Genomic DNA, 25820 nt, shown 5'->3' with positions numbered 1-25820 from the left:
AGGGCTTGGGTTAAAAAAAATCCCTGGGAGAGTCGATGCTGCTGAATTGAGGGGAGGGAGATGAGGTTCAGGTTTCAGCCTGACAGGGGGTCTGGGGGAAGGACTGCTAGTTTGGAATATACGAAGATCCATACAAGGCACAGTGGACATAAAACCGCGGTGCTTGCCCTGACGCGGTGGGTGCAGAGTGCCAGCTGGGGCCCCGCGTTGGATTCCACTTAGATTTTGGAGGGTTTGACTGCATGGTGCCATAAGTCTCTGGGATCACACACTTCACACACCACTGACTGAAAACCGGGTCTCCTCCATCCCTACACTTCTCACCCAAGCTACTGCATGTCTAACATTTAGACATGTTCAGCTTTGTGGACTCAAGGACTGTTCTGCTACTTGTAGCATCCCAAGTTGTTTTACTATCCGTGGTCAGATGTCAGGGAGAGGACGACCGTAAGTTGCACTTTTTTGTTCCTTTGTACTTGCAAAAAAATTGAATTGTAACTCTGAACTCATTACCAAGATTTCTGTTGTCATTTCAGTTTTGTCTCCCTGTAGTTTTGGGTCATTGGTAGAAATTCATTTATATGCCAGTGGTTTAGTGTCAAAAAAGACATCTGGATACAGTGTTTTTGCTATGACAAATTCTTTTATGTGCCTTTTACAAAGTATTAGTTGTTACTTACTTCTGATGCTGTGAGTTATTCCCATCAAACAGGCTGTCAAAGGTCTTGTCAAAGAAGCATTTCTTTCTGTTGGATAGATGAGGCTGTCAAGGTGCATCTGTGTGGGATGGAGGACCAGGTGAACAAGTGTCTGTTTGTCCTCACCTGGATCCTCCTTCTCAGCCTTTCCTGCTGTGTTTGGTCACATCACAGTGCTAGTTTTCAGGGGGAAAATGTTAAATAGAGCTGCTTCTGAATGCCTTTTTTGTGCCACTGTGTGTATGTAGCAGAAACACTTGGCCACTATGGGCAAATGAAACGTGAGTTTAATTGGGGTTTTTTTAAGACTTGTAAATTAAATCTAAGCCACAAGGTTTGACTGGAGCAGACTCAGAGTTTTCATGATGTGAAGTGACAGGGTCAGACAGTGCTTGACCTCAGACTAGCAGGCTCAAAGGGTAGCAGGAGGGGAGTAGGACAGAGAACAGCGTTCACAGCAGGGAGTCAACAGATGATGGACGTATGGTTCTATTTATAGTAAGATGGACAGTTTTATTGCTTCCATGTCTTTCTCTTCTTCCATTTATTAACTTTTTACCACAGCAGTTTCATCTGAATGTAGTCAAACTAATTTGTGATCACGGGTCAGTCTTGTAACATGTATGTGCTAAGTATCACTTTCACAAATATGCTTAAAAATACAAATAACAGCAGTTAGCAGGCACTCAGTCCTAACCTGTATACATTAAACAAATCACCCATTCTCAACTCCCCAAACTGTTTGCACTGGCACTTAACACAGTTATGGGACCCAGATGGAGACATTTAGAAGGACCCTCTGTTTACTTAAAGCAGCAGCTTGTCAAATGGGCACAGTATCCCTATAAGAGAGGTTCATTCATACGAACTGCAGAGCAGGCCTGCAGGTTAAATATACTCAGTCAACGACGTGAAATACCTCAACTAGGGCTTCAAAACACAACCGTTAACTGTGACTTGTGTTGACATTACATTTTATGTTGCCATAAAATTCTCCTAATGATAACTCGGGGCACTTTCTTACCTGCTTCATGATTTAAAACTCGTAGGTCAGAGCTGTGCTCCACTGCTACAGATTTGTACCAATTTATTTTTGGGTCAAACCAGCACCTGTTCATCAGCACCAAAGGAACCAGTGTATTCACTCCATATTTGCCATATTTGTTAAAATCACACTGAAAGGTTTTATTTATGCTTTTTGTTGTAGTTTTTTTTAAACATGTGAATACTTTTTGTTAAAAAATGCAACTGCACAACTTCATAAAGTGTTTTTATCAAAATAACTTCTTTCTGCTTCTTCCTTCCACGCCCCTCCCTTGTACTCGTTAACCACCCCCTCTCAATATTACTCCTCCCACTTCTTTGCTTTGCCCTTTGACCCCTTACATCCTCTTATCCTTACTTCCTACTTCTCTTAAAACACCCTTTTTAAAAAATAACATCTGCTGTGCCAACTCACTACACTGTACAAATTCCATTATCTTTACCTGTCTAATTCTCTCTTGCACTAACCTTTCTGCCCTCTCATTGCTCCTGTTCCCCCTACATGCGCCCCCTGCTGGTCACCACAGAGGAGGCAGGTGGCTGCATCCAGGACGGCCAGCAGTATAGTGATAAGGATGTGTGGAAGCCAGAGCCGTGTCGTATCTGTGTGTGCGACAGCGGAGCGGTTCTGTGTGATGAGATAATCTGCGAGGAGATCAAAGAGTGTGCCAACCCTATCATCCCATCTGGAGAGTGCTGTCCCATCTGCCCTGCTGATGCCAGTTCCCCCATTGGTTGTAATTTATTTATTCACATACCCATAAATAAATTACTCTTTTAGCTTGCATTTATTTCCTTCCTGGCTAACACTTTTGAATGGGGAACAGACACTTAATCCAAAAATTCTGCCAGAAAAGGCGTGAAGTAGCTGCTGATTTTAGTGTCTGGGTGCAATTTTCATTGTTTTTATTGCTGTAAAATATTATAGTTTTAATATTAACTTTCTCCGGATGTTCCCTATTCCAAAGTGACCTTCTATATATACCAGATAAGCAACATTATCAAGATTGTAACACTCCCAATGGAAATCTTTTCCGTGTGGGATTTGGATCCTGTGATGTGCTGTCTGGGCTTCACCTAATCCAGCTAAGATGACTAAGATGAAATCTATACTCATACTGAGGCAATGATTAAATTGACCCATTTGGAGGTCTTCCATGAGATGAAAATGTCTTCTGAGAGTTTTTCCAATCTTTTATGTCAAGAGGATACTACATAGATGACCTTAACTAGTGTCATTGGATGTATTCCTTTGGTTTATTCAAAAACTTGTTGTTGCATGATAGAATATTATATATACAAGTGTGTTTTTAAATCTGAAAAAGACTAATTTCAACAAAATGTCAACATACTCAGAATACATTCATTGACATCTCACTTCTTGCTTATCATCTAGGCCATCTTGAACAAATAATCTTACTCAAAGTTACTCAAAGTTTTGTTCCACAAATTTGTTACAAGCAGTATTTGATTGCAATCGAAGATATACAACTTTGAAAACATAGTGGTTGCCATGCTTTATTAAATGAGTTATTCTTGATGATGACCATTGAAAACCATTTGCTTTTTTACTTACTTTAACAACTTAAACCCTCGTCTTTTAGTCGATGCTTGCTTCTGCCTCATCTCTCACATCATTAATCTAATCTGGATGGGTTCTTCTCCTTTGGGTTTGGTAAATGGTATTTGATCACTTTAGCGTCATTAGATGTCCTTGCAGGTCTCCTTTCTTAAGAATCACAGCCGAGATTTCTAATCAGTCATGTGTCTGAACTGTGTCCCTTCAAGGTATCACTTTTAATGATGTTCTTCTTTCTTTGCCCTTATACCTTCATCTGCAACATCAGAGACAATTGGTGCTAAGGTGAGGCAATGGGCGATGGAAAAATATTGAAATATTTATGTACTCAAGCTATCACATAGTGTGAAATTGTCTTGTCATTATGGTGCTTTGCATTTCATGTTTCCAAAAACAAGGTCAGACAACTCATATAACTTCTTTGTTTTATCAATCAGGGCCAGAAAGGAGAACCAGGAGATATTGCAGATGTAAGTATGGACCCTCATCAGTACAGAATATTGAAGCAATAATAGAAATAATTGACACTGCATTGTTGAGCATAAACTGTTTTCCTGAGAGAATTACCAGCTGACAAAACAAACCTCTTATCCTCTGTTGCTTTGATATGGAATGAATGACAGAATTTAAATGTTCAACACTTTGCTAATTCATGCTCATAGTGTTCACCTACACAAAGCACTTACTTCTCAAGATCTCTCTCAGCCTAGCCTTGTTTATTCAACTACGTTTCCTTGGGTTTTCAACATTTTTCCTTGAAGAAACATGCCAGTTTCTCACTGATAAGAGACTAAGTACAATGTCTCAGACTCTAGCAAATGAGGAAAAACCCTGCATTCCTGGAACATAATGAACCCAATCAAATCCTCTTAGATCTTCTCAGCAACTTTGCTGCAAGTGCACATGTCAGGTGAAAAAAAGTCAGCCAAATCAGAGGTTAACAGGAGGTCATGTTTCTAGAAAAACTTGTCCTGTCAAATGAAATCTTCATCAGATTTAGTTTTTAGCTTGATGTCCACCTCCTACAAAGATGGAATGTTCTCTAATTTTAGGTGTTCAGAAAGTGGTGCGAAGGGATTCAGAATGAAAGATGGCAGCAAAGAGTCACACACGATAATAGCTGTTGAAATCTGACTAAAGCTGTCTTTGTATCTTTGTGCAGGTTGTAGGACCAAAAGGACCACCAGGCCCTATGGTAAATATTAAACATTTTATTGATTTTATGCACATTATTACAAATACGAAAAAAAAAGTTTGCGGATTTATTCTAAATTTTTTTAAACCTTATGTGGTAAGGTTTTTGCTGCACAGAAATGTGTCTTTTGCTCTAAAAAACTGTTCCAACCACGCTGTGAGTGTTGCTGAGACAAATGTGTTTGTTTTTTCAGGGCCCCCCAGGTGAGCAGGGAGCACGTGGAGAAACTGGCGCTAAGGGCGATAAGGTAAGAGCCAATCTAGTTTATCAATCTATTTAGTGCATCATTTAGCAGAAATTGTCTCATGTTAATGTTACAATGGGCTTTCAGCACTGGACCACCTGATACTGGGTCAGACAGCAGCAGCTCTGATTGATATTATAATTGAACTGGAGTGCATGTATAATGTGAGACTGTAATGTTGTCACTCCTCAAGCTCAGGAACATCAAAATATTATCCTGCCACAGTTAAAAGAAGAAAAATGTCCTGATAAAACAAACAGCAAACCATCAGAACCAAGGCCAATCAGAGAAACTGCTTCATCTAACTATGTGACTTATAGCCGCAATCAGATAGCATCTTGCAGAAGAGTAAGAGAAGTAATTTATATAATTAACACGGACTGAGGTGAATAAAGTCACACTTATGGTTTGCTTGGCATCTTTGTGTAAAACAGGTATAATTTATGACTGGAATCTTATTTAATGCTTTTGGTGACTTAGAGACAACATCTGTGTCTCTTTTCCCTAGGGAAATCCTGGACCTAGAGGAAGAGATGGTGAGCCTGGCACCCCTGGAAACCCTGGACCACCTGGACCACCTGGACCACCTGGGCTCGGAGGGGTGAGTCTGAGGACACTGCTGTAAAAAAAAAAAAAAGAAGTTAGATCCTAATATAAGTATTACACTCATACAAGATATTTCAATGACCAAGAAGACAAAGGTAAAATAGAATGAAACTGAGATGGAAAATGATAATTCAAATCACAATTGATATCAGTGTTATTTTCATCACTCAATTCTGGGATTAAACTGATATATGAATGTGTTCTTAACCTTTACTTTGGCTGCTGTTGACTTGTTCCAGCTGCACAAGATTAGTGTACTAAAGCATGACATATTTTCTAAAAGAGAAGGAAAGACATAAACAAGGGAACACACCAGCACATTACAGATGCACTGACAGCCGCTTTAGAAATATGATGGGTGAGCTATTGTGTGCAGGCAGCAGGTGCAAAATCATCTTTTATGGTTCTAAAGAGCCATTCAGACATTAGATATCCATAGCCCATTTAGCTCAGGCAGATAAACTGCACAACCTGACTCTTCATCTTTGTTTCGTGTGTTTACAGAACTTTGCTGCTCAGATGGCTGGAGGTTTTGATGAGAAGGCGGGAGGTGCTCAGATGGGTGTGATGCAGGGACCAATGGTGAGTAGTTTTAATTTACTGTCGGTGCATTTTACACAACAGATGTGCCATATGTGTGATATATAGTATAAAGACAACAGTATTACATCCATTTAAGCAGAGTTTCTTCTGAAAATTGGCAGTGAAAAATAAACTGCATTTCACTGAGATAAATGCAGTGCTGCCACCTAGTGGTATAGTAGTTTCATTCAAAAATGGAGATTTCACTTTACTTTTTGCTGAACACTGAGCTGAAACTAAAAACAACATCATCAGTATTTAAATACGAATCCCATTGAAATTTGCCTAAAGAGCTTTATTACACAATCTTTTTTTAGAAACTCTTAAAAATATACAACGAAGGCTCCCCTGCAAAGTAAAGGCAATATAGGGAGATATCAACTTTATTCCTCGACATGTTTTTCAGGTTTTTGTTTTAATTTTCTGAGACTAAATGGAGTGAGGTTTAAATTTATCTTCATTCTCAATGGCTTTGAATGTTAAACTCTCTATTTATGTTTCATATTTGATAAATTTGTCCCATTGTGTGTTAAGAAGAAAAAAATTATATTGCTTGTTCCTGTTACAGGGTCCTATGGGTCCCCGTGGTCCACCTGGACCTACTGGATCTCCTGTAAGTACATCTGTTATTTAGCTAAGTCATTTTGTGATCGAGATTTGTAAAAATACAGAGGAAATATATCAAGAATTGTTGACATAAATAAATATTTCTATGCTTTGCTTTGTCATTGTCACCAATAGGGACCACAGGGTTTCCAAGGTGGACCCGGAGAGGCTGGAGAGCCCGGTCAAGCTGTAAGTATTAATCAACCCCATGATGCATCGGTGTATCTAAGAAACTGACTTCAGACTGTAATTGTAACATCTGGTGTACTGTTTTTTTCATACAGACAAGTGCTGATTATAAATAGTACAATAAGCTCATCCCTGTTTGATATTCAGTGGAATATGCCTAATATTACCATCACATTTTGAGCTGTAACTGCAGAGTTTGTTCAACAGATGGAAACTGTTCAGGCAAAGCAAAATTAAAATCCCATAAGCCAATCTAATAGTCCTTCTGTGGAGAAAGCAGAGAACTGTCAGTGATGATTTGTCTTGTTTTGCTTTATGACAGGGACCAATGGGACCTCGTGGACCACCTGGACCTTCTGGAAAACCAGGAAGTGATGTGAGTGTTGCGGTTTTAGCTGCCCATTAAAGTCATTGAAATATAAACACAAAACGTACACAGGTACAGCTGAAGCCAAAGGCCTAACTACATATTTTTAGATGAGCACTTGTCCTGATACAGCCAACAATGAGATTACTTGAGTTTCTTTCCTTTCTTTTGTATTACACAGATGTAAGAGTCAGTCTATTCTTCCACAACTTCTCCTAAGTGCACTTTTCATCATAAAGTCTTTGCACCACCAGGTGGCACTGTGTGTCTCCTCACTGTACTGATGAAAACGATGACTATCCTTAGACTGCATCATGTATACTGCAGCCTTCCACTACAGTCAAGTGCAGTGCAACTACTTCTTACTATGCAGCTACTCTGTTTCAGGAAATCATTTTTTCTCCCCCTGTGTGTTTCTAGGGTGAAGCTGGCAAACCTGGCAAAGCTGGTGAGCGTGGACCTGCAGGGCCTCAGGTGAGCAAACAATAATCAGTGGTTATTTGATCATTACATGCTTAAAAAATGTAAAATTATTACAGTTGTTGCACTTAGTTTTGTAGCATATTTAAAAGCCAAATCAAAAGAAGAAAATGGTGGTGACTGAAACATGATTTTTTTTTTTTTTTAAATCTCAGGGAGCTCGTGGATTCCCTGGAACTCCTGGACTTCCAGGCATCAAAGGACACAGAGTGAGTGCTTTAACCATCACTGCTTAACTGCTCAGTCTTCACAAAATTGTTTTTGCTCCTTTATGACACGCAATGACTGAGAGATGTATGAGTTCTGATGTGTCTGGTTGTGCTTCTTTTTTAGGGTCATTCTGGTCTGGATGGAGCTAAGGGAGAGACTGGTGCTGCAGGAGCCAAGGCAAGATCATCTTTTGTGATAAAACCCCAAAAACCTGATTATTATCCATGTTATTAGTTACGCTGCTCTGCGCTTCTAAATTTTCCGATATCTGTTCCCATCAGGGTGAGGCTGGTGCTGCTGGAGAGAATGGTGCTCCTGGACCCATGGTGAGTCTCCACTGCTCTATCTGATCTGCCATGTTATACTGAGTTTTCTGACTGACTCTGAGACTTTCAGTTTCTTGCTGTTTTTGACACATTTTCAGCTGTGATATTCCTTGATGGTAAAAATAATAAAAACAAACAAACTGATCAATTGTATCTTCTGTGGCAGGGCCCTCGTGGTCTGCCTGGTGAGAGAGGACGCCCCGGAGCTGCTGGAGCTGCTGTGAGTAACAATTTCACATCTGCTTTAGTCTGTGAAGCAGAAATATGTTACGGGTTTGCTGTTTGTTGCATATTTTAAACTTTTAGTAGATTGTAATTGCCAGGGCTCTTCATTATAGTGCACAAGTGACTGTCCTGTCTTTTCCCTCTTCAGGGTGCACGTGGAAATGATGGCTTGCCTGGTCCTGCTGGCCCACCTGTATGTATCAAAGTTCCCTTTTTTCTGCATCTACTTTATCCAGCAGATTTTCCTTTATAATTCTGTTACCTTTGAAATCAAAGCTACAAAGTGAAATAAAACTTCCTGTTCCCTCTTAGGGACCTGTTGGCCCTGCCGGAGCTCCAGGTTTCCCAGGATCCCCAGGAGCCAAGGTTTGTACAGATCGCATCATCCTAAATGAATATTTAATTGCAGCAGACCTTATATATTGAAATAAAAGCGATTAAGGCAAGAGTCATTTTTGCTATCTCTCTTTATGTAGTCGGTTATATAGAATGAAATCTGATGGCTTTTGTAAATAATCTCATCAAAGAAGGAAAAGATGCTTTCAGGGGCTTTTTATATTTAATTAGCTTCCTTAGAATAAAAAGATGTAATTTAAACACAGAAAGGCGATTTCCATGTCATGCATGTGGCAGCACACTGTAAAATAATGAAGACAGGTGCAAGTGTAGAACAGCATTATGTTCAGCTGTATGATACAGAGGTACAAGTACCGCATTCACCAGTTAATGAAATGCAGTGCAAAGTATTTTTTCTACATTTTAATGACACGTTTATCGTGTCTTACCAGGGAGAAGCCGGTCCTACTGGTGTCCGTGGAGCTGAAGGAGCACAGGGACCCCGTGGAGAGGCTGGTACCCCTGGATCTCCTGGACCTGCCGGAGCATCGGTTCGTTTGACATCACTTACCCTGATCATTAAGACCTTAATTTACTTCTACCATATTCATTCTTTATCATTTCATTGTTGATACCCTGTGATGTAATGCTTCTTATCCTCTGTCTGTGTAGGGTAACCCTGGTACTGATGGTATTCCTGGAGCTAAAGGATCTGCTGTAAGTTAATTCTCTTTATAAATGGATTCAGATTCCTTCATTACTTCATCTTACTTTATATTTTATATAAATGCTATTTTGTTTTACTCTGATATTTAACATTTCTTTCTCTGTTTAGGGTGCTCCTGGTATTGCTGGTGCTCCTGGATTCCCTGGCCCCCGTGGCCCACCTGGACCACAGGGAGCAACTGGACCTCTTGGGCCCAAAGGACAGTCTGTAAGTCAGCTGGGGATCACCCGAAACAATGTGAAATCTTCATACCAGCTTCTATTGGGATTATTTAATGTTGATTCTTGTCTTGTTTAGGGAGACCCTGGCCTTCCTGGATTCAAAGGTGAAGCTGGACCTAAGGGAGAGCTTGTGAGTTGCTCAGTTTCTACTTGATTTCAGTGATTTTTGACCATACAAGGAGCCATTAGAATAAGACGGACTGATTTTTCCAGGGCCCTGCTGGTCCTCAAGGTGCCCCCGGCCCTGCAGGAGAAGAAGGAAAGAGAGGCGCCAGGGGAGAGCCTGGAGCTGCTGGACCCCTCGGACCTCCAGGAGAAAGAGTAAGTAATAGTGATGCGCATTACATGTAACTGCTCAATTTTTGCCAGCAACATAGATAATATAAGCTACTTTATGCTCAGTCTAACCCAAATTATCTTTCTTTCTGTGAATGTTTCCAGGGAGCTCCTGGTAACCGTGGTTTCCCCGGTCAGGATGGTCTTGCTGGTGCTAAGGTGGGTCCACTGATATTTCTCAAACAGTGAGAACTGGTTTTAGCTCATTGACACAATTAATTTAGTGCACCATGACAAAGATGCTACAACAGCTGATTGTTGTGTTATATATTTCAAGTTTGCCTCCTCTGGTTTTGTCTTCTTCAGGGTGTCCCTGGTGAGCGTGGTGTCGCTGGTGCTGCTGGGCCTAAAGGTGGTTCTGGAGATCCTGGACGCACAGGAGAGCCTGGCCTCCCTGGAGCCAGAGTGAGTCCTGCATCTTTACTCATATTCAGTCCAAAACTTGTCAGGGAGTGCTGCGTTCTTGTAGCCTTCTTGAATAATATTTAGTATGGGTGGGTTATCATGACTGATTTGTTTGAGGTTTATGCACTGTAAGGTTTGTCCAACCTCCTGAATGATGCTGACGATCTCTGAAATGTGTGCACCTTCATTCATAGGGTCTCACTGGTCGTCCTGGAGATGCTGGTCCTCAAGGCAAAGTTGGACCTTCTGTGAGTACAGTATTATTTCAGATGTATTGCCTCCTATCATAAATATGAAAGTTTGCAGCAACCAGTCCTAAAATGTTTGTGAGAGAGTCTGAAATGAAAAGCTGAGCAGCTGATCGATTCAAAGTCACTTTCTAGCAGCATTGTTGCAATATGACAAACAAGCATAAACGGGCTTACAGGTTCTATACATGTAATCAGAAGTCAATAACTGTAAGACTCACCACATTTCTAAAATTAAGGCCATGTATTGATTAAGATTATTAAGACTTATCTTCTATTTCATTGCAGCTTTATGAAGTGCACATCACTGAGGACAGAATAGTTCATATTGTTTCCCAGCCACAAAGCCTGACGTAGAACTTACAGAGTATTTAGACAGGAAAAATAGGAAAATGTTTCCGTGATAGTATGATTATCTTCATCTACACATGCAGTACATAGTATGCGATATAATTACGACAAGAACACACAAGTTTCAACTCTAAGGTGAATATCTGTTACCTCTGTGCTGATTAGTGATGTTAGTTTGTGCTGTTGACAGGGTGCTGCTGGTGAGGATGGTCGCCCCGGACCACCTGGTCCTCAGGGAGCTCGTGGACAGCCAGGAGTGATGGGATTCCCTGGACCAAAGGGAGCCAATGTATGTGTGTGAGGTTTTTTTTTTAGAGCAAAAGAGTAGGAACACTTCACTATAACATACAACATTTTCAAAATACATCCACGCACAACACTTTAACATTCAGATGGCACCACTGTTGTTAATCTTGGTGCACTCTGAAACTAAACAGACTTTCTGCACATCATTTAATATGATTTCTCTTCAACAGGGTGAACCTGGAAAGCCAGGAGAGAAGGGTCTTGTGGGTCGTCCTGGTCTGAGAGTAAGTGTGTTTTCTCTGTAAATACATTACCTTCTTTCAAACCTCAGATAGATGTATCACTTTCTGTCTCCAGATTACTTTTCAAAATGTATATATATCTTTCTGAACAGGGTCTGTCTGGAAAAGATGGTGAGACTGGTCCTGCTGGACCTCCTGGCCCTGCTGTGAGTATTTCAGTATCATCCCATGTTGTGGCATCTGCTTTAAATTCATTTGACATCACTTTGCTCTTCACTCTTGAATGATTACCTGTGTTTGGATTTATTTTAGGGCCCTGTTGGAGAGAGAGGAGAGCAAGGACAGCCTGGACCTTCTGGATTCCAGGTGAGTTTATTTTGTCCACTAAACTCTGATACACCTGCCTGAAAAACCAAAATGTTGATACAATGTCCACGTCCCCAAAGCTTGAATATTCTTATGTGGAGATTTGTATTTAAGCTAAAAGAGGAACATACTGTATAGAATCATGTTGTAATAAAAACAACAGATTTACAGGTTATGACCTAGTCTATATTTCCAATATCATCTCACTAACTGCTTTGCTGTTGTTGAACAGGGTCTGCCTGGACCATCTGGTGCCCCTGGAGAGGCTGGAAAACCTGGAGACCAAGTGAGTGTTCATTCTGTCCAGCTAATGTGCTGCACCTGTGTGTCTGTCTTTGTCGACATAGTACTTCAACCATCAATTTTCCTACAGTGCATCTAGCATAGTATATAGCTTATGTACCAAAATATTTATTTGGTTAAGTAAAGAAACATACTATACTTGTCTGAGATATGAAGTAACTATCCCATGTCTTTAGAAATATAGTAAAAGGAGTAAAAGAAAAGCAAACCGGCCTCTACTTGAAGCTAGTAAAAATAACTTAATGTGTTTATGAAATTAAACTGCAACAGATTCAGTTAAGCATCTGTGTAGAATAACTATCATGATTTACTTGACAATACCCACTGTTGTTCTCTGTAGCAATAAAAACTAACCACTTATTTATCCCAGGGCTAATGCTAAATGCTAATCATGAGCTGACTGTTAAAAACACTCATCAAACTTGTCATTAAAAAAAAAATGGAACATCACAAAATGGCTTGTCAGCCATCTGAACAAACACATGGAATCAGATCTTATACAACACCTTATCTTTAGTCTTTAGTCTCGGTTATACATATATATATTTAACAGTATATAATGTGACCTTTTATTATGGTGATTTTTATGAAATGGCTGCTGCAACAACACACATTTCCTTGGTGATTAATATAAAAATCTATTTAAAAGCCCTTTGTGTGACTGCAGAACAAGTTATATTTCATTGTAAAATAAATTCCTTTCGTAATTCATACTAAGACTAACAAGGAAATCTCACCAGAAGTTTAGAAGAAGATATTTGTATGTGGAATTATTCCATAAACTGTAATAAACGGTGTCTGTTTTGTCTGTAGGGTGTCCCTGGAGAGGGAGGAGCTCCTGGTGCTGTTGGACCTCGAGTGAGTAACCATATTCAGAATTTTCCTCTTCATTTCCAAAGCTATCAGTGCAATGAGAGCTCCACACATGATGGGTTTTTTGTACATACACAGTTCAAACATGTACAATATGCTAAGCTACATCTTTAGCTTCATACATGAAGGCCTTGACTTTATCATCCTCACTGAGCTATTGCTTCATTTTCCTGTTTCTAATATTGATCTGCTGCCGCTTTGTCTATAACAGGGTGAACGTGGTTTCCCTGGTGAGAGGGGTGGTGCTGGAGCACAGGGTCTTCAGGGACCTCGTGGACTTCCTGGAACACCTGGAAGTGATGGACCCAAGGTCAGTGGATGAATCTTCCACTCTCTAAAATTATTGTTTAATTGTATTTGTTACAGGCAAATGAAGACCCACTACACCAGAAAATGCAACCATAGCTCCTCTGCAGGTGTTTTAATTATTCATTATGTTGCATGAGCAGCTCAAATAAATGTTTTGACCCATCTGTATTGCCTCAATTTATGGTCCAGAAGCCCTTCATATCATCAATGCCACCATAAAATGTAGCTAGTCATTGAAATTCTGTTCAGTTCAATTCATTTCGGTTTAATTCAGTACAGTTCTGTTTAGTTCAGTTCAATATGCTTCATTGGCATGAATGTCAGATTAGCAGTATTGGCAAAGCATCAAAAAAGTCTCCGCTAATTGCATGGCAACCTTAAAGTGACCCCATAAGCTACTGATTACCACCAAAATGTGGTTCACAATAACCCCCAATAAACTGCAGCATGCTGCTTTTAGATTATGCAAACAAGATATGATATATTACAAGAATTAGTTTCAAATGTACTTGTGGGAAGATTTTCTTTAATTTAAACAGAGACAGACTAGCTGTTGAGGTAATATATGACACTGGTGTCAGTCTTCTTATCTACCTCTCAGCAAGAAAGCCAGTTAGTATATTTCCCATAGCACTGACCAATTCCTTGTCACAAATTGAGAAGAAATAGAAAAATAAAAATGTGAAACACTTTTCTGGACTGAACCAGCACGTTCATGCTCAGAATGAATTATTTCAGCACAAACATGACAAAACTTGACTGAGCAGTCATTCCCAAATCCTAATCCGTCTTGGATACCTTGTTTTTATCAGGGAGCTATTGGACCAGCTGGTGCTGCTGGACCCCAGGGACCACCAGGCCTGCAGGGTATGCCTGGAGAGAGAGGAGCTGGTGGTATCCCTGGACCCAAGGGAGACAGAGTGAGTAACAGATTCCTCCAGAAGTTGTTGTGACAGACTGTTGTCTTAAAATTGTAGATGCTTCATGAGTGAACGTGCAGCTTGTAGTAGTAGTAAAGCGTGCTGTGTGTAGTTTGGTACTGGGAAAAAAAACTTGCCTTGTAGTTTCATATATGATTAAATTGCAGCCCTACTCTTTGTCTCACAGGGTGACAATGGAGCAAAGGGACTTGAGGGCGCTCCCGGAAAGGACGGTGCTAGAGTGAGTTCAAAATACGTCTGTTGTGTAGTCCAGCTTTGCTGAGTAAAAACTTTCAGGTGGTCATCAAGTAAAAATAGTAACCTTCGGTCCAGTCTCTGTTTTCTCTCTTGTGTTTCCTCCTCTTATCTCTCATCCATGCTCTTTACTCTTTCAGGGTTTGACTGGTCCTATTGGTCCTCCTGGCCCAAGTGGACCAAACGGTGCCAAGGTAAGAATAACAGTCTTTCACTTCACATTGTTAAAATTCACATTGTACACAGGCCATTGTTGTTGTCTTGACTGATATTATCTTCTCTCTCCAGGGTGAGACTGGACCTACTGGCCCTATTGGTACTCCTGGTGCTCGTGGTGCTCCTGTAAGTATCTCTTCTCTTGTTGAGTGTCAGTAACACTAACATATGCAGGCTGAGGTTTATAATAACAGAACCCCCTTCTCAATAAAATTTTCATCGACTGAGAGAAGAGCATGCATATTTTCTCAGTGTAAACACATTTTGTGCCATGACAAAAATGTATTTGCATTCACAAGCACTGTGTTGTCTCCAAATAAGCTTTAGTGCCAGCTTACCAAGCATAAGGAGAGTGTTTTGGCACCTCTCAAAAAGGTTTTAGGAAAATCTCTGGCACTGAAATGATATGAAATAAGAATATAAATCGTTTAACCAAACTGGTTAATTGGGGTTTCATTTGCTCGATCATAACAGACATTTAGGTGTTATCAAATAGTCAGAAATAACAGTAAAAGGCATAGATTTTTGCTTACTGTTGTGCACAGTTGCACCACAAACAACCATTCTGAGAAAGCAATAACTATGAAATGGAACAGCATCCTTTACCCGAGACAGAGTACACTGTAACAAATTAGTGTAAATATGCAGCCAAATGCTAAAAGTAGTGTACCTTTTTATTCTCCAAAATATCATTAAAGAAATGTAAAAATTGTTGGTGAACTGAACGACAACAACAAGAACAACAAAAGCAGGCTATTTTTTAAATTAAAAACATGTATATATATCTAATATATTACAATCTGTCTCATTGCTGCCTTTGAATAAATGTTCCCAATCCTCAAAAAAATATCACTTACCTTGATGTTATCCTTCATGGTTTTACGTGTTTTGGTGGTATATGTTTTTTTTTTGTTCTTGTTTTAACTGTTAAACAAAGTTAGTAGATCTCAATTCTGGATCATGAAGATTTAAACAATATCAATACAATTAAACACTGGTGACCACAGCTGCCTGTCCATCCATCCATTCTCTATACGCCGCTTTATTCTCACTAGGGTCGCGGGTGGGCTGGAGCCTATCCCAGCTGATTCAGAGAGAGGACAGTGTTCACCCTGGACAGGTCGCCAGTCTGTCGCAAGGCTACATATACAGACAAACAATCACACTCACATTCATACCTACGGGCAATTTAGAGTAATCAATTAACCTCAGCATATTTTTGGACTGTGGGAGGAAGCCGGAGTACCCGGAGAAAACCCACGTATGCACAGGGAGAACATGCAAACTCTATGCAGAAAGATCCCAGGAAAGCCGGGATGTGAACCAGGGATCTTATTGCTGCAAGGCGAAAGTGCTAAACACTAGGCTACTGTGCACAGCTGCCTGTATTTTACTTAAATTTTACAGGAAAATTTGTTACCATGTATGATTATATAGTTCATAAATGAATAACGTTACAATATTGTAATGGGGGATCACTAAGTAGGATTGCTCAATACTAATTTTCCCCCTTTTATTTCCTCTGCTAGTTACATTTCTATACATTTACTTGTGTCATTTGTATTTTTTTTATTTTATTCTTCCTCTGTTTTGCCCCTCTGTAACTGCTTATTTATATTCAATGTTAAGCTTGCTTAGATTTTCTTTTAATTGAGAATGTTATATTGGTAGGGAAGAAAGGTTTATTTTTTGTAACTAAACATCGTCCTAAAACAAAATTCTGAATCGCGAAAGAAGCATTAATACAAAGATCACCAACCTCTCATCCCAAGCTCCTGCTGACCGACAGTCTCTCCTTTACTCCTACAGGGTGACCGTGGTGAGGGTGGTCCTCCTGGTCCTGCTGGCTTTGCTGGACCTCCTGTAAGTAAAATCACCTTTATACTATTTATTCATATGAAGTGTAACTAAAGCACATTTACTAATATTACTTTCCTGTTTAAAATCTGTAGGGTGCAGATGGTCAGCCTGGTGCCAAGGGAGAGGTTGGTGAGGGTGGACAGAAGGGAGAAGCTGGTGCTCCTGGACCCCAGGGACCATCTGGAGCTCCTGGACCTGTGGTGAGTGTTTGATCTGATAGTAAAGTTTTGAAACCAGATACTTTACATCTTGTATCCATTTATGAATCAAATTAAACTGGAGATAAAAGCACATGACACAGTCCTGCACAAGAGTCTTTACTTTAGAGCCACCTTAGTGTGACATGAACATGATGTTGTTGTGACTCTTTTCAGGGACCCACTGGTGTGTCTGGACCTAAAGGAGCACGTGGTGCTCAGGGAGCTCCTGTAAGTAAATCCTACATCTTACATATACAGCACATTTTGTTAACATGAGTTGTTTTTACTAAGACTTAATCCTCTTTTCTAAGCAAGATGAGGGCTAGAATGCAGTCTAGTGATCAGTTAGTTTATTGGTAGAATAAATAATCCTGATTTTGAAGTGAAACTGACCAAAAAATTCAAGTAAAAATATCAAACCTTTAAAGATTTCAGCCTCTTAATGAAAGAATATACTGTTTTGTGTAACTAATAAATTGAGAATTAGGGGTTTTCTATCACTGACTAGACAAAACAAATTAATCAGAACTCTAAATTAAATCTAAACTGAGAGTGTCATGATATACCAAAATTGACAATAACCATGATGTTTTTAAAATGAAACATGTGTGTCAGGTTAATAATGCACATATGATGAAATAATTCAAATAATCCAGTGTCAGTAAATAACTAGTTAACACTCAAACATGGGAACAACATGCAGTGCAATTCATTTTTACTTTACCTTCTTACACTTGTATTTTAAGTATAATTCATTTGCCAAGATTTGCCAAATATTTTTATCAGGAACTCTTTGGGCCATGATAACTATGTAGACTGATATTGTGACACCTTAATCTAAAAACATCAGTTTGAGTTTCAGAAAATTTGAACAGGCATTTTTTACTATTTTCTGACATTTTAAAGAGCAGTTCAGTTCAGGCTTTATTAAACTCCCTCAGAGGCAGTTTATCTGCAGCATAACAGCCAAACAGATAAACATATAAAACGTGCACAACATAAAACCATTTTCAGAGTGGCTGAAAGAATAAAAAGAATTAAACCCTCATTTAAACCTTGGATGGCTGAAATCTCACAACTTTTAGAAGAGAAGAACACTTACAGTGATAACTTCTAATCTTTGGTGGTCTGAAGCTTGAGCCTGATGGGCAGAATATGATTGCTGTCTGAGATTTAGTCATTTTAAGACATTTCTGTCAAACACACCAAGCTTTGTTTGTGCAGCTGCCGATGACAGTCATGCCCAAACAGAATAACCATCAGATCAACAGATGATTAAAATCATTTTTTATTGCACTCTTAAAGAAGTGTTTAAAACATCATTTGGATAGAGTACACACAGAGCAGAGAACTGGCACATCACCCTGTTGCATTTACATGAAAAACTCTGTTTAAAAAAATAAAACTTATTACCAACAGCCAGGTGCACTGCAGAGATACTTTCATACCAAAATAATTCATATTCATTGTTGAGATAAGCAGATAGACTACATCAAGCAAACCCAATGTGCCTGTCATCTCACACAATTCATTAAAAAAATGAAGAGTATTTGTGTAAAGTAACAGCAGATATTGCAAACTGTCATACTTGTCTTTAAAAGCCACACCAGCTACAGTCACCTAAAGATATTTATCTGATGTTACACAAAAGTACAAGGGAAGACCTGCACAATCTCCTTTTGTCCTTACTGGCAGCATCTAAAGCCTGTTTCACGGCAGACTCTTTGAATCCATCCATCATGAATTTTACTATAAATCTGGTCCTTTATTAATTACATATGTGGTTTTGCTGTGACACATCAGAAGGCTCTTATAATCAGAGCTATTGTTAAAAATTGTTCAGTTGTGTGATTCTATACATTCACAAAACCACACAGGTTTTTTTTGACTCACAGAGTAGAGAGATCAGACCAATGTAAACTGCAATGCATTTTATCATTGTTGTTTATTTAGTCATAGATAGTAAAGGTATCAATATATGACACATGTCCACAGGTTGAGATTTGTTTATGTTTATCACAATCTGTTTGTCACTGACAGGGTGCCACAGGTTTCCCTGGTGCTGCTGGCAGAGTTGGACCTCCTGGCCCTAATGTGAGTATTTCATCAATGACAAACAGCAAATAATGAACATTTCTGCTCTTACCAACTAACTTTCTCTGTCTTTCCATCCCAGGGTAACCCTGGTGCTGCTGGCCCTGCTGGTCCTGCTGGTAAAGATGGACCAAAGGGAACTCGCGGTGATGCCGGCCCCCCAGGAAGACAGGGAGATGGTGGGCTTCGTGGACCAGCTGGCCCACAGGGAGAGAAGGGAGAGCCTGGAGTGGATGGACCCCCTGTAAGTTTCATTTTGGATCTCACAACAAACCATAAGAACCAGTGGCTAGAGTCATAGTCAGGGAACTTCCAGTCACAATCACCTGCTGTTTCAGCCTCATACAGGTGCAGCTACACAAGAACATTTGATAACTCAGTCTCCTCTGTTCTGACACCGTAGGGTGCTGATGGGCCTTCAGGTCCTCAGGGTCTGGCTGGATCTCGTGGTATTGTTGGTCTGCCTGGTCAGCGTGGAGAGAGAGGCTTCCCTGGCCTCCCTGGACCTTCTGTGAGTGCTTTTGTCAACATATGATGTTTCATTTTTTTCAGATTTAGTCTAAGTTGTGTGAAAATCACCAGATCAGTTCTGTAAATCAGGACATATCTTATTATGTTGTAAAACTTACATTAAAGATTTGGCTTCAATGCATCCTTGTCAGTTACAGCATCTGTGAAGAGAACATGATTCAGAGGAGTCATTCTATGACTGACTTATAGATAATACTGGGCCTTCGATGTCAGAGGAGATAATAAAATTTAATGACGATATTTCCTCTGTGTGTAGGGTGAGCCTGGAAAACAGGGAGCCCCTGGTTCTGGTGGCGACCGTGGACCTCCTGGACCTGTTGGACCTCCTGGACTGACTGGACCTGCTGGAGAGCCTGGTAGAGAGGTCAGACCTGAACAACAAGATGCTCAAATTTTACATTACAGTACTGGAAACTATACTACAATCTTGATCTATGAAATCAATGCATTCCATATGATTAAGAAAAGTGCTTCTTTATCTCAGGGTACTCCTGGATCAGATGGACCCCCTGGCAGAGATGGAGCTGTTGGAAACAAGGTGGGAGACTTCAGCCTCCCATATAACTCAGAAGCTAAATTTCTGTTTGACAAAAATCTACAATCTGCTACATATCAGACGGTGTTGTCATCTTGTATCATCACCTGCTGTTTCCCTGCAGGGAGAGCGAGGTAACACTGGTCCTGCTGGTGCCCCCGGAGCTCCTGGTGCCCCTGGTGCCCCCGGACCTGTTGGACCTCTCGGCAAACAGGGAGACAGAGGAGAGGCTGTAAGTAACATGACACACTTGTGGGACACAGTTCTGTTCACTGATCCATATTTTTAAGTAATTAGTTTGAATTTATGACCTTGAGGAGCCTCCCACACTCACCCTTTCTTTCTTTAGGGCGCTCAAGGACCCGGAGGACCCCCTGGACCAGCTGGTGCTAGAGGAATGGCTGTGAGTATCATCACCTCTATCATCACCTCTATCATCACCTCTAATCAATGGCTATCGTTAAGTTGTTTTAGATTTGAATTTGATTGAAGTAATAAAAGAGCTACACATGTGCAGCCATGAATCTGAATACCCAACAAACCTTTACTCCAGGGACCCCAAGGACCACGTGGAGACAAGGGAGAAGCTGGAGAGACTGGAGAGAGAGGACAGAAGGGTCACCGTGGTTTCACTGGTCTGCAGGGTCTTCCTGGACCCCCTGTAAGTGTCCATATTCAATAGTTCATCCCTGCAGTGCCACTTCTTCTCTGTCCTCTAATCTGTTATTGCCCTTGTCCTGACAGGGTCCCGCTGGAGACGCTGGAGCTGCCGGACCTGCTGGACCAAGTGGCGCTAAGGTGAGAAAACTCAGAAAAAGAGAAGAAAAACTCTTTTTACATTTCCATCTTGCAGCGTTAACAGCCAAGATATGTGATGGTAATGAAGGGCACAGGTTAGTCCTTTTTCTAATTCTCCAATCACCTGACAAAGATGGGGACGGGAAAGGCTGCATGCTTTAATTACCCACCACTGTGATAAGATGGGCAGCCGAGGCATTTTGTAATTACTCTCTGTGAGGAACAGTGGCAGACAGACAGAGGAGACCGTGATTTGTGAAATCACTCCTGCTGAGATCGGAAATGGGCTTCAATATCTATTTTAGATTAGCTAAGCACTGAGCATGATAAGAAAAATGAAGGGAAATGTCACCATACAAATAATCTTCATGCATAATAAGGCAAAGGGTCTGAGGGTAATAGAGAGACACTGCTGGTGCATTTGAATTGCTTTATCAGATTTCCTCCATAACCAGACTTTGTGGTGGATCTAAAGAAATAACAAATATAGTTTTACCCTTTGAATCAAAAGCAATGAAGAAATTCTTTCATGTTAGTATAACACTCACTGTTTCTGTAGGGACCACCTGGACCAGCCGGACCTGCTGGCAAAGATGGAACTAATGGACAGCTTGGCCCCATTGGACCCCCTGGACCTCGTGGACGCTCTGGAGAAAGTGGTCCTGCTGTATGTAACATGTCCTTAATATAAAATCTACAACCTGCACACCCCTATATACTGTTCTGTTCCTCTGAGGTCTCATTTCCTGCTTTTCTCCTCCTTCAGGGTCCTCCTGGTAACCCCGGACCCCCTGGTCCTCCTGGCCCACCTGGTCCTGGCATCGACATGTCTGCCTTCGCTGGTCTGGGTCAGACTGAGAAGTCTCCTGATCCTCTCAGGTACATGAGGGCTGATGAGGCTTCCAGTTCTCTGAGGCAGCATGACGTTGAGGTTGATTCCACACTGAAGTCCCTCAACAACAAGATTGAGAACCTGCGCAGCCCTGACGGCTCCCAGAAGAACCCCGCCCGCACCTGCAGAGACCTCAAACTGTGCCACCCTGAGTGGAAGAGCGGTAAGTCGATGAAACACCCAGGTCTGATCAGCTACTGAAGTGAAAGACAGCACTTTGAATACTGCTCAGAAATCTGGATCTCATAGCTGCATTTGATTCCTTTTGAACACACTTTAACAAGTGGCTGTATGTTTTGTCATCTGGATGAAACAGGACTCAGCTTCCTTTAGATCATCTGAATAGTTTTCAGTCCTATGCTGACGATGCACTGCTGTTCACATCCTTCCCTCCTGATTATTTGATTATTTTGATGCTGTGGAGTAACAGTGGTGGTTTTAGAAGTTTAGAAAAGAGGTGCCCTGACTGTGTTGTGACGTCCAAACACCAGGAAAGATTTATCATTTAAATGAACCAGCAGACTGCAATTAGTTAATGCTCAAGAGGGAAATTAAATGAAATCATGGAGAAAAAAGCAGGTTAGGTTACAGAAATATGTAAATGACAATGTATATTGCCCAAAATAACTGAAAGAGAGAAACAATGCAGTGAAACTAATTGTCTTTCCATCACTTAGAATGACTTTTTAGTAGGTCATTAACCTGCCTTTAAAGGACCAGTGTGTAGGACTTAGAGGGAACTTTTGGCAAAATTTAATTAGAATTATGTTTCAATTGGTGTATAATCACCCGAAAATAACAATTGTTGTGTTTTCATTAGCTTCAAATAAGCCTTTTATATCTACAGAGGTAGAGGATCCACCATGTTGCACCACCATCTTTCTACAGTATCTCAGAATAGACAAACTGGATGTTTGCCTTACAGAGGGCCTTTCATGTTGTTAGCAGCCACTGTAGGTTCTCCTAGCCACTTTGAAAGCGTGCTGAACTGGTTGCAATCTGCTAGATGCACTAAATCCTCCACACTGGACCTTTAGAATCCTGCTACATCATTTTTGTATACTAAGTGACATCCTCTAACTATGACTTTGGATATGAGCGATTCCTCGAGCCAAGTCTTGCATTTAGTTATTGGGCTTCTCTCCTTATTAATCCTACTCTCTCATCTGTTCAGGTGACTACTGGGTTGATCCCAACATTGGCAGCACAGCTGATGCCATCAAGGTCTTCTGTAACATGGAGACTGGAGAGACCTGCGTCTACCCAAGCATCGCCCAAGTACCAAAGAAGAACTGGTGGACCAGCAAGAGCAAGGACCGCAAACACGTCTGGTTCGGAGAGACCATGAATGGAGGATTCCACGTGAGTGCATGAAGACATTATTAGTGATCATTTCTGTGTGTAAACTGATCCTGAAAAGAGACTGAAATTGAAGTGGAAGCTCCTAACTCTGAAACCTGCTGTCTGATTTAACAGTTCAGCTATGCTGAGGACGGCCCTGCTGCCAACGCTGCCAGCGTCCAGCTGACCTTCTTGAGGCTTCTGTCCACTGAAGCATCCCAGAACCTCACTTACCACTGCAAAAACAGCATTGGCTACATGGACGGGGCCACAGGCAACCTGAAGAAGGCTTTGCTGCTGCAGGGCTCCAACGATGTGGAGATCCGTGCAGAGGGCAACAGTCGCTTCACTTACAGCGTGCTGGAGGATGGCTGCAAGGTGAGGGCAAAATAAAGTCAGGAAACGATCTTTTATATACAGAGAAGGCTCTTAAAAAATGTAATTGTAATTTTTGGAACAATTTACTGTTATCTTTCAGATTTTCTCTGTTTTGTTAAATTACAGAAAATAACGATTAAAACCATTTACATGTTAATAGTAAAAAGTGCAAAACTGTAAATAATGTGCAGATCATACATCCATATTTTTACTTTTTTTTGACAATGCTAGACCATAATTATTAAACTATGTTTGCTGTATTTATATTAGCAACAAATATCATTGAAAAGAAAAAAAATCACATTAAGTACTGAAAAATGTTTTAATGTTTACAGATTTAACCTGTTTTAAATTACAGATAATATCAAGTAAAATTACAGAAGAGATTTTTTACAAATTGTCATTTGTTCCATTACAAAGTGTGACCATGAAATTACACTAAAAAACTGAGATTTTCCACTATTGCCACAGTTTATGTTAGCGTTTTTGAACGCTACAGTACAGCTAACATTTTTCATTGTTGTATTTTTGACATATTTTTGCTTTGTTTTACAATATATTTTTTATGTAGAACTAGTGTCATTGAATCATAAGGCTGTCACTAATACATTTTTATGCTCTCACCCAACAGAGACATACAGGCCGGTGGGGCAAGACCGTCTTTGAGTACAAAACACAGAAAACCTCCCGTCTGCCAATCGTGGACATTGCTCCTATGGACATCGGAGGAGCGGATCAGGAGTTCGGAGTGCATGTAGGCGCAGTCTGCTTCTTGTAAAGTGGAGTATCACAATGGCCCCCCAAAAAACACAGGAAACAAATAAACTCAACCATGAAACATTACACACACACCTCCACAATAAAGAAGACTGGAAATTGTAAAAGAAAATTGATACTTTTTCTCTCACAACGAAGTGCTCTCCAAGTTGTACTCCCTGGATGTTAGCACTGAAGGGCACCGGCAATATCTGTACACCACACCAGCATTCTCTGTCAACCCGCTTCCTGAGATCCAGTCATGTTTCCATGGCCCACTGTTGACGGAATGAGTCAGAGAGCCAGGAGGAGGAGGGACCAAGCGAACAAGTTATGGAGAACAGAAACATGGCTTGATGTCATTTATTTATTGTCTAACCGGAATGGGCAGAGTTGAGGTAGGACTGGACAGGTTCACTTTGTAAGTAAGATAAGCCCCCTTTTCCACTATGGAACAGCTGCACAAGCTCTGTCTCAGTCCTACTCCACCTCCCTCCCTGTTTCCCTCCTGACACACAAATATGGCATTTTGAATCAGTGTAGGCTAAAATAAAATATTCTCAGTAAGTAAAATCAACCGTGCGCTCCAGGCTTGTCCAACACCGTGAGCAGGAGCAAAAGCTTTACTGTGTATTATAAATCCTTGGTTCTATTGTTGTAAAAGTCTGTGTTTATAAACAACCAGATGGTTTTAGATATATTTCCACATTATGTGTGTACATGTGTCTATATGCACACCAACACTTTTGTGAAGTGAGGTGACATTTGGGGTGTATGTTTCCGTGTCCTGTACCCCTTGACTGCCCATCAGAGGAAGGCCCAGTTCTCATCCAAAACAAATTGGAATTTGAAGGAAATTTGTTTTGCTTTATTTCTTATCGTAGTCATCCAGATTGTTTAAAGCTACCTCACGCTGAAAAACAAAGCGAAAATGTTGAGTTTAAAAATCTGAGCTGACCAAAACGTTCGCTTTCAGATGGATCTGGGGCTGAACGGCCATCTTTGCTTTGGGTTGCTCTCTCTTCAGAAGGTGCTACTAGTTCTGTAATTCACCAAACACCCCCCCCCCAAATCCCCTCTACCATCCCTAATTCCCACTAGCCTCACACCACACACTCACACTCCACCCTGGAGGAGGGGTGCAGTCGGGTTAAAGCAGGGGAGACCGGGGCTACTGGGAGGCCCCCTCTGGAGTCCAGAACCCCCACAGCTGAACGTGGGACTCTGAGGACAGTCGCTCAAAAACAACCAGGGTGGGTTGTCTCTGTGTGTGTGAGGGCGTGTACATTTTTTGAATTAATTTTATTATGATCATGATCATTTTTGTTTTATTTTGTTACACTTCTAATTGATGTAAATTGGAAAATAAAAGGAAAACCGAATTAAGATTGAAGTTGATTTTTAACTGAGTTTTGAATAAAAACAGAAATGGCGCGGGGATTTATTTCTTCTTCCAACAGAATCGTTCACGAGTGCCAGAATGTTTTGTTGTTGAACTTGTACTTCTCGAGGTCAGTTACTCTCGACTGTGAGTGTGAAGTCTGTGTGTGTGAGCATGCGTGTGAAAATTTAAGACTGTGATGGAAGTGTGTGTTTTCATGTGAGAAAGTCTCATAACAGTAAGGAACAAAAGTACTGTATTCGTTCTGCGGTTTCAGGGTGGGGCTGGGCGTAGTGGGCTCCTGTCTGAACTAATAGGCATAAATAAAGAACATAATGTTGACTGGAAT

General features: G+C 40.7%; 1 protein-coding gene across 2 annotated transcripts; it reads left to right on the top strand.

Annotated features, from left to right (window-relative positions):
* Positions 1–157: 157 nt before the first annotated feature.
* On the top strand, positions 158–25819 carry col2a1a (collagen, type II, alpha 1a). Of its 2 annotated transcripts, XM_022204509.2 has the most exons (54): positions 158–447; positions 2270–2476; positions 3590–3606; positions 3759–3791; positions 4484–4516; positions 4710–4763; positions 5269–5361; positions 5871–5948; positions 6517–6561; positions 6690–6743; positions 7066–7119; positions 7531–7584; positions 7746–7799; positions 7924–7977; positions 8082–8126; positions 8293–8346; positions 8500–8544; positions 8664–8717; positions 9140–9238; positions 9360–9404; positions 9523–9621; positions 9712–9765; positions 9849–9956; positions 10077–10130; positions 10278–10376; positions 10571–10624; positions 11166–11264; positions 11452–11505; positions 11616–11669; positions 11776–11829; positions 12062–12115; positions 12946–12990; positions 13217–13315; positions 14127–14234; positions 14422–14475; positions 14630–14683; positions 14778–14831; positions 16515–16568; positions 16658–16765; positions 16940–16993; positions 18806–18859; positions 18942–19103; positions 19263–19370; positions 19647–19754; positions 19875–19928; positions 20050–20157; positions 20275–20328; positions 20479–20586; positions 20670–20723; positions 21283–21390; positions 21490–21778; positions 22790–22977; positions 23092–23334; positions 23966–25819. In XM_022204509.2, the coding sequence occupies exons 1-54, from the start codon at positions 354–356 to the stop codon at positions 24110–24112; spliced, it is 4464 nt and encodes a 1487-aa protein (XP_022060201.1). In that variant the 5' UTR covers positions 158–353; the 3' UTR covers positions 24113–25819. The 2 variants fall into 2 exon arrangements, with proteins under 2 accessions (XP_022060201.1, XP_051804983.1); XM_051949023.1 differs by lacking the exon at positions 2270–2476.
* The last annotated feature ends 1 nt before the right edge of the window (position 25820 follows it).

This window comes from Acanthochromis polyacanthus, chromosome 6 (genome assembly GCF_021347895.1).
Source record: "Acanthochromis polyacanthus isolate Apoly-LR-REF ecotype Palm Island chromosome 6, KAUST_Apoly_ChrSc, whole genome shotgun sequence".
NCBI lineage: Eukaryota > Metazoa > Chordata > Actinopteri > Pomacentridae > Acanthochromis > Acanthochromis polyacanthus.
Note: the sequence above shows the minus strand (reverse complement) of the source record. Positions and strands in the feature narration are given on the sequence as shown.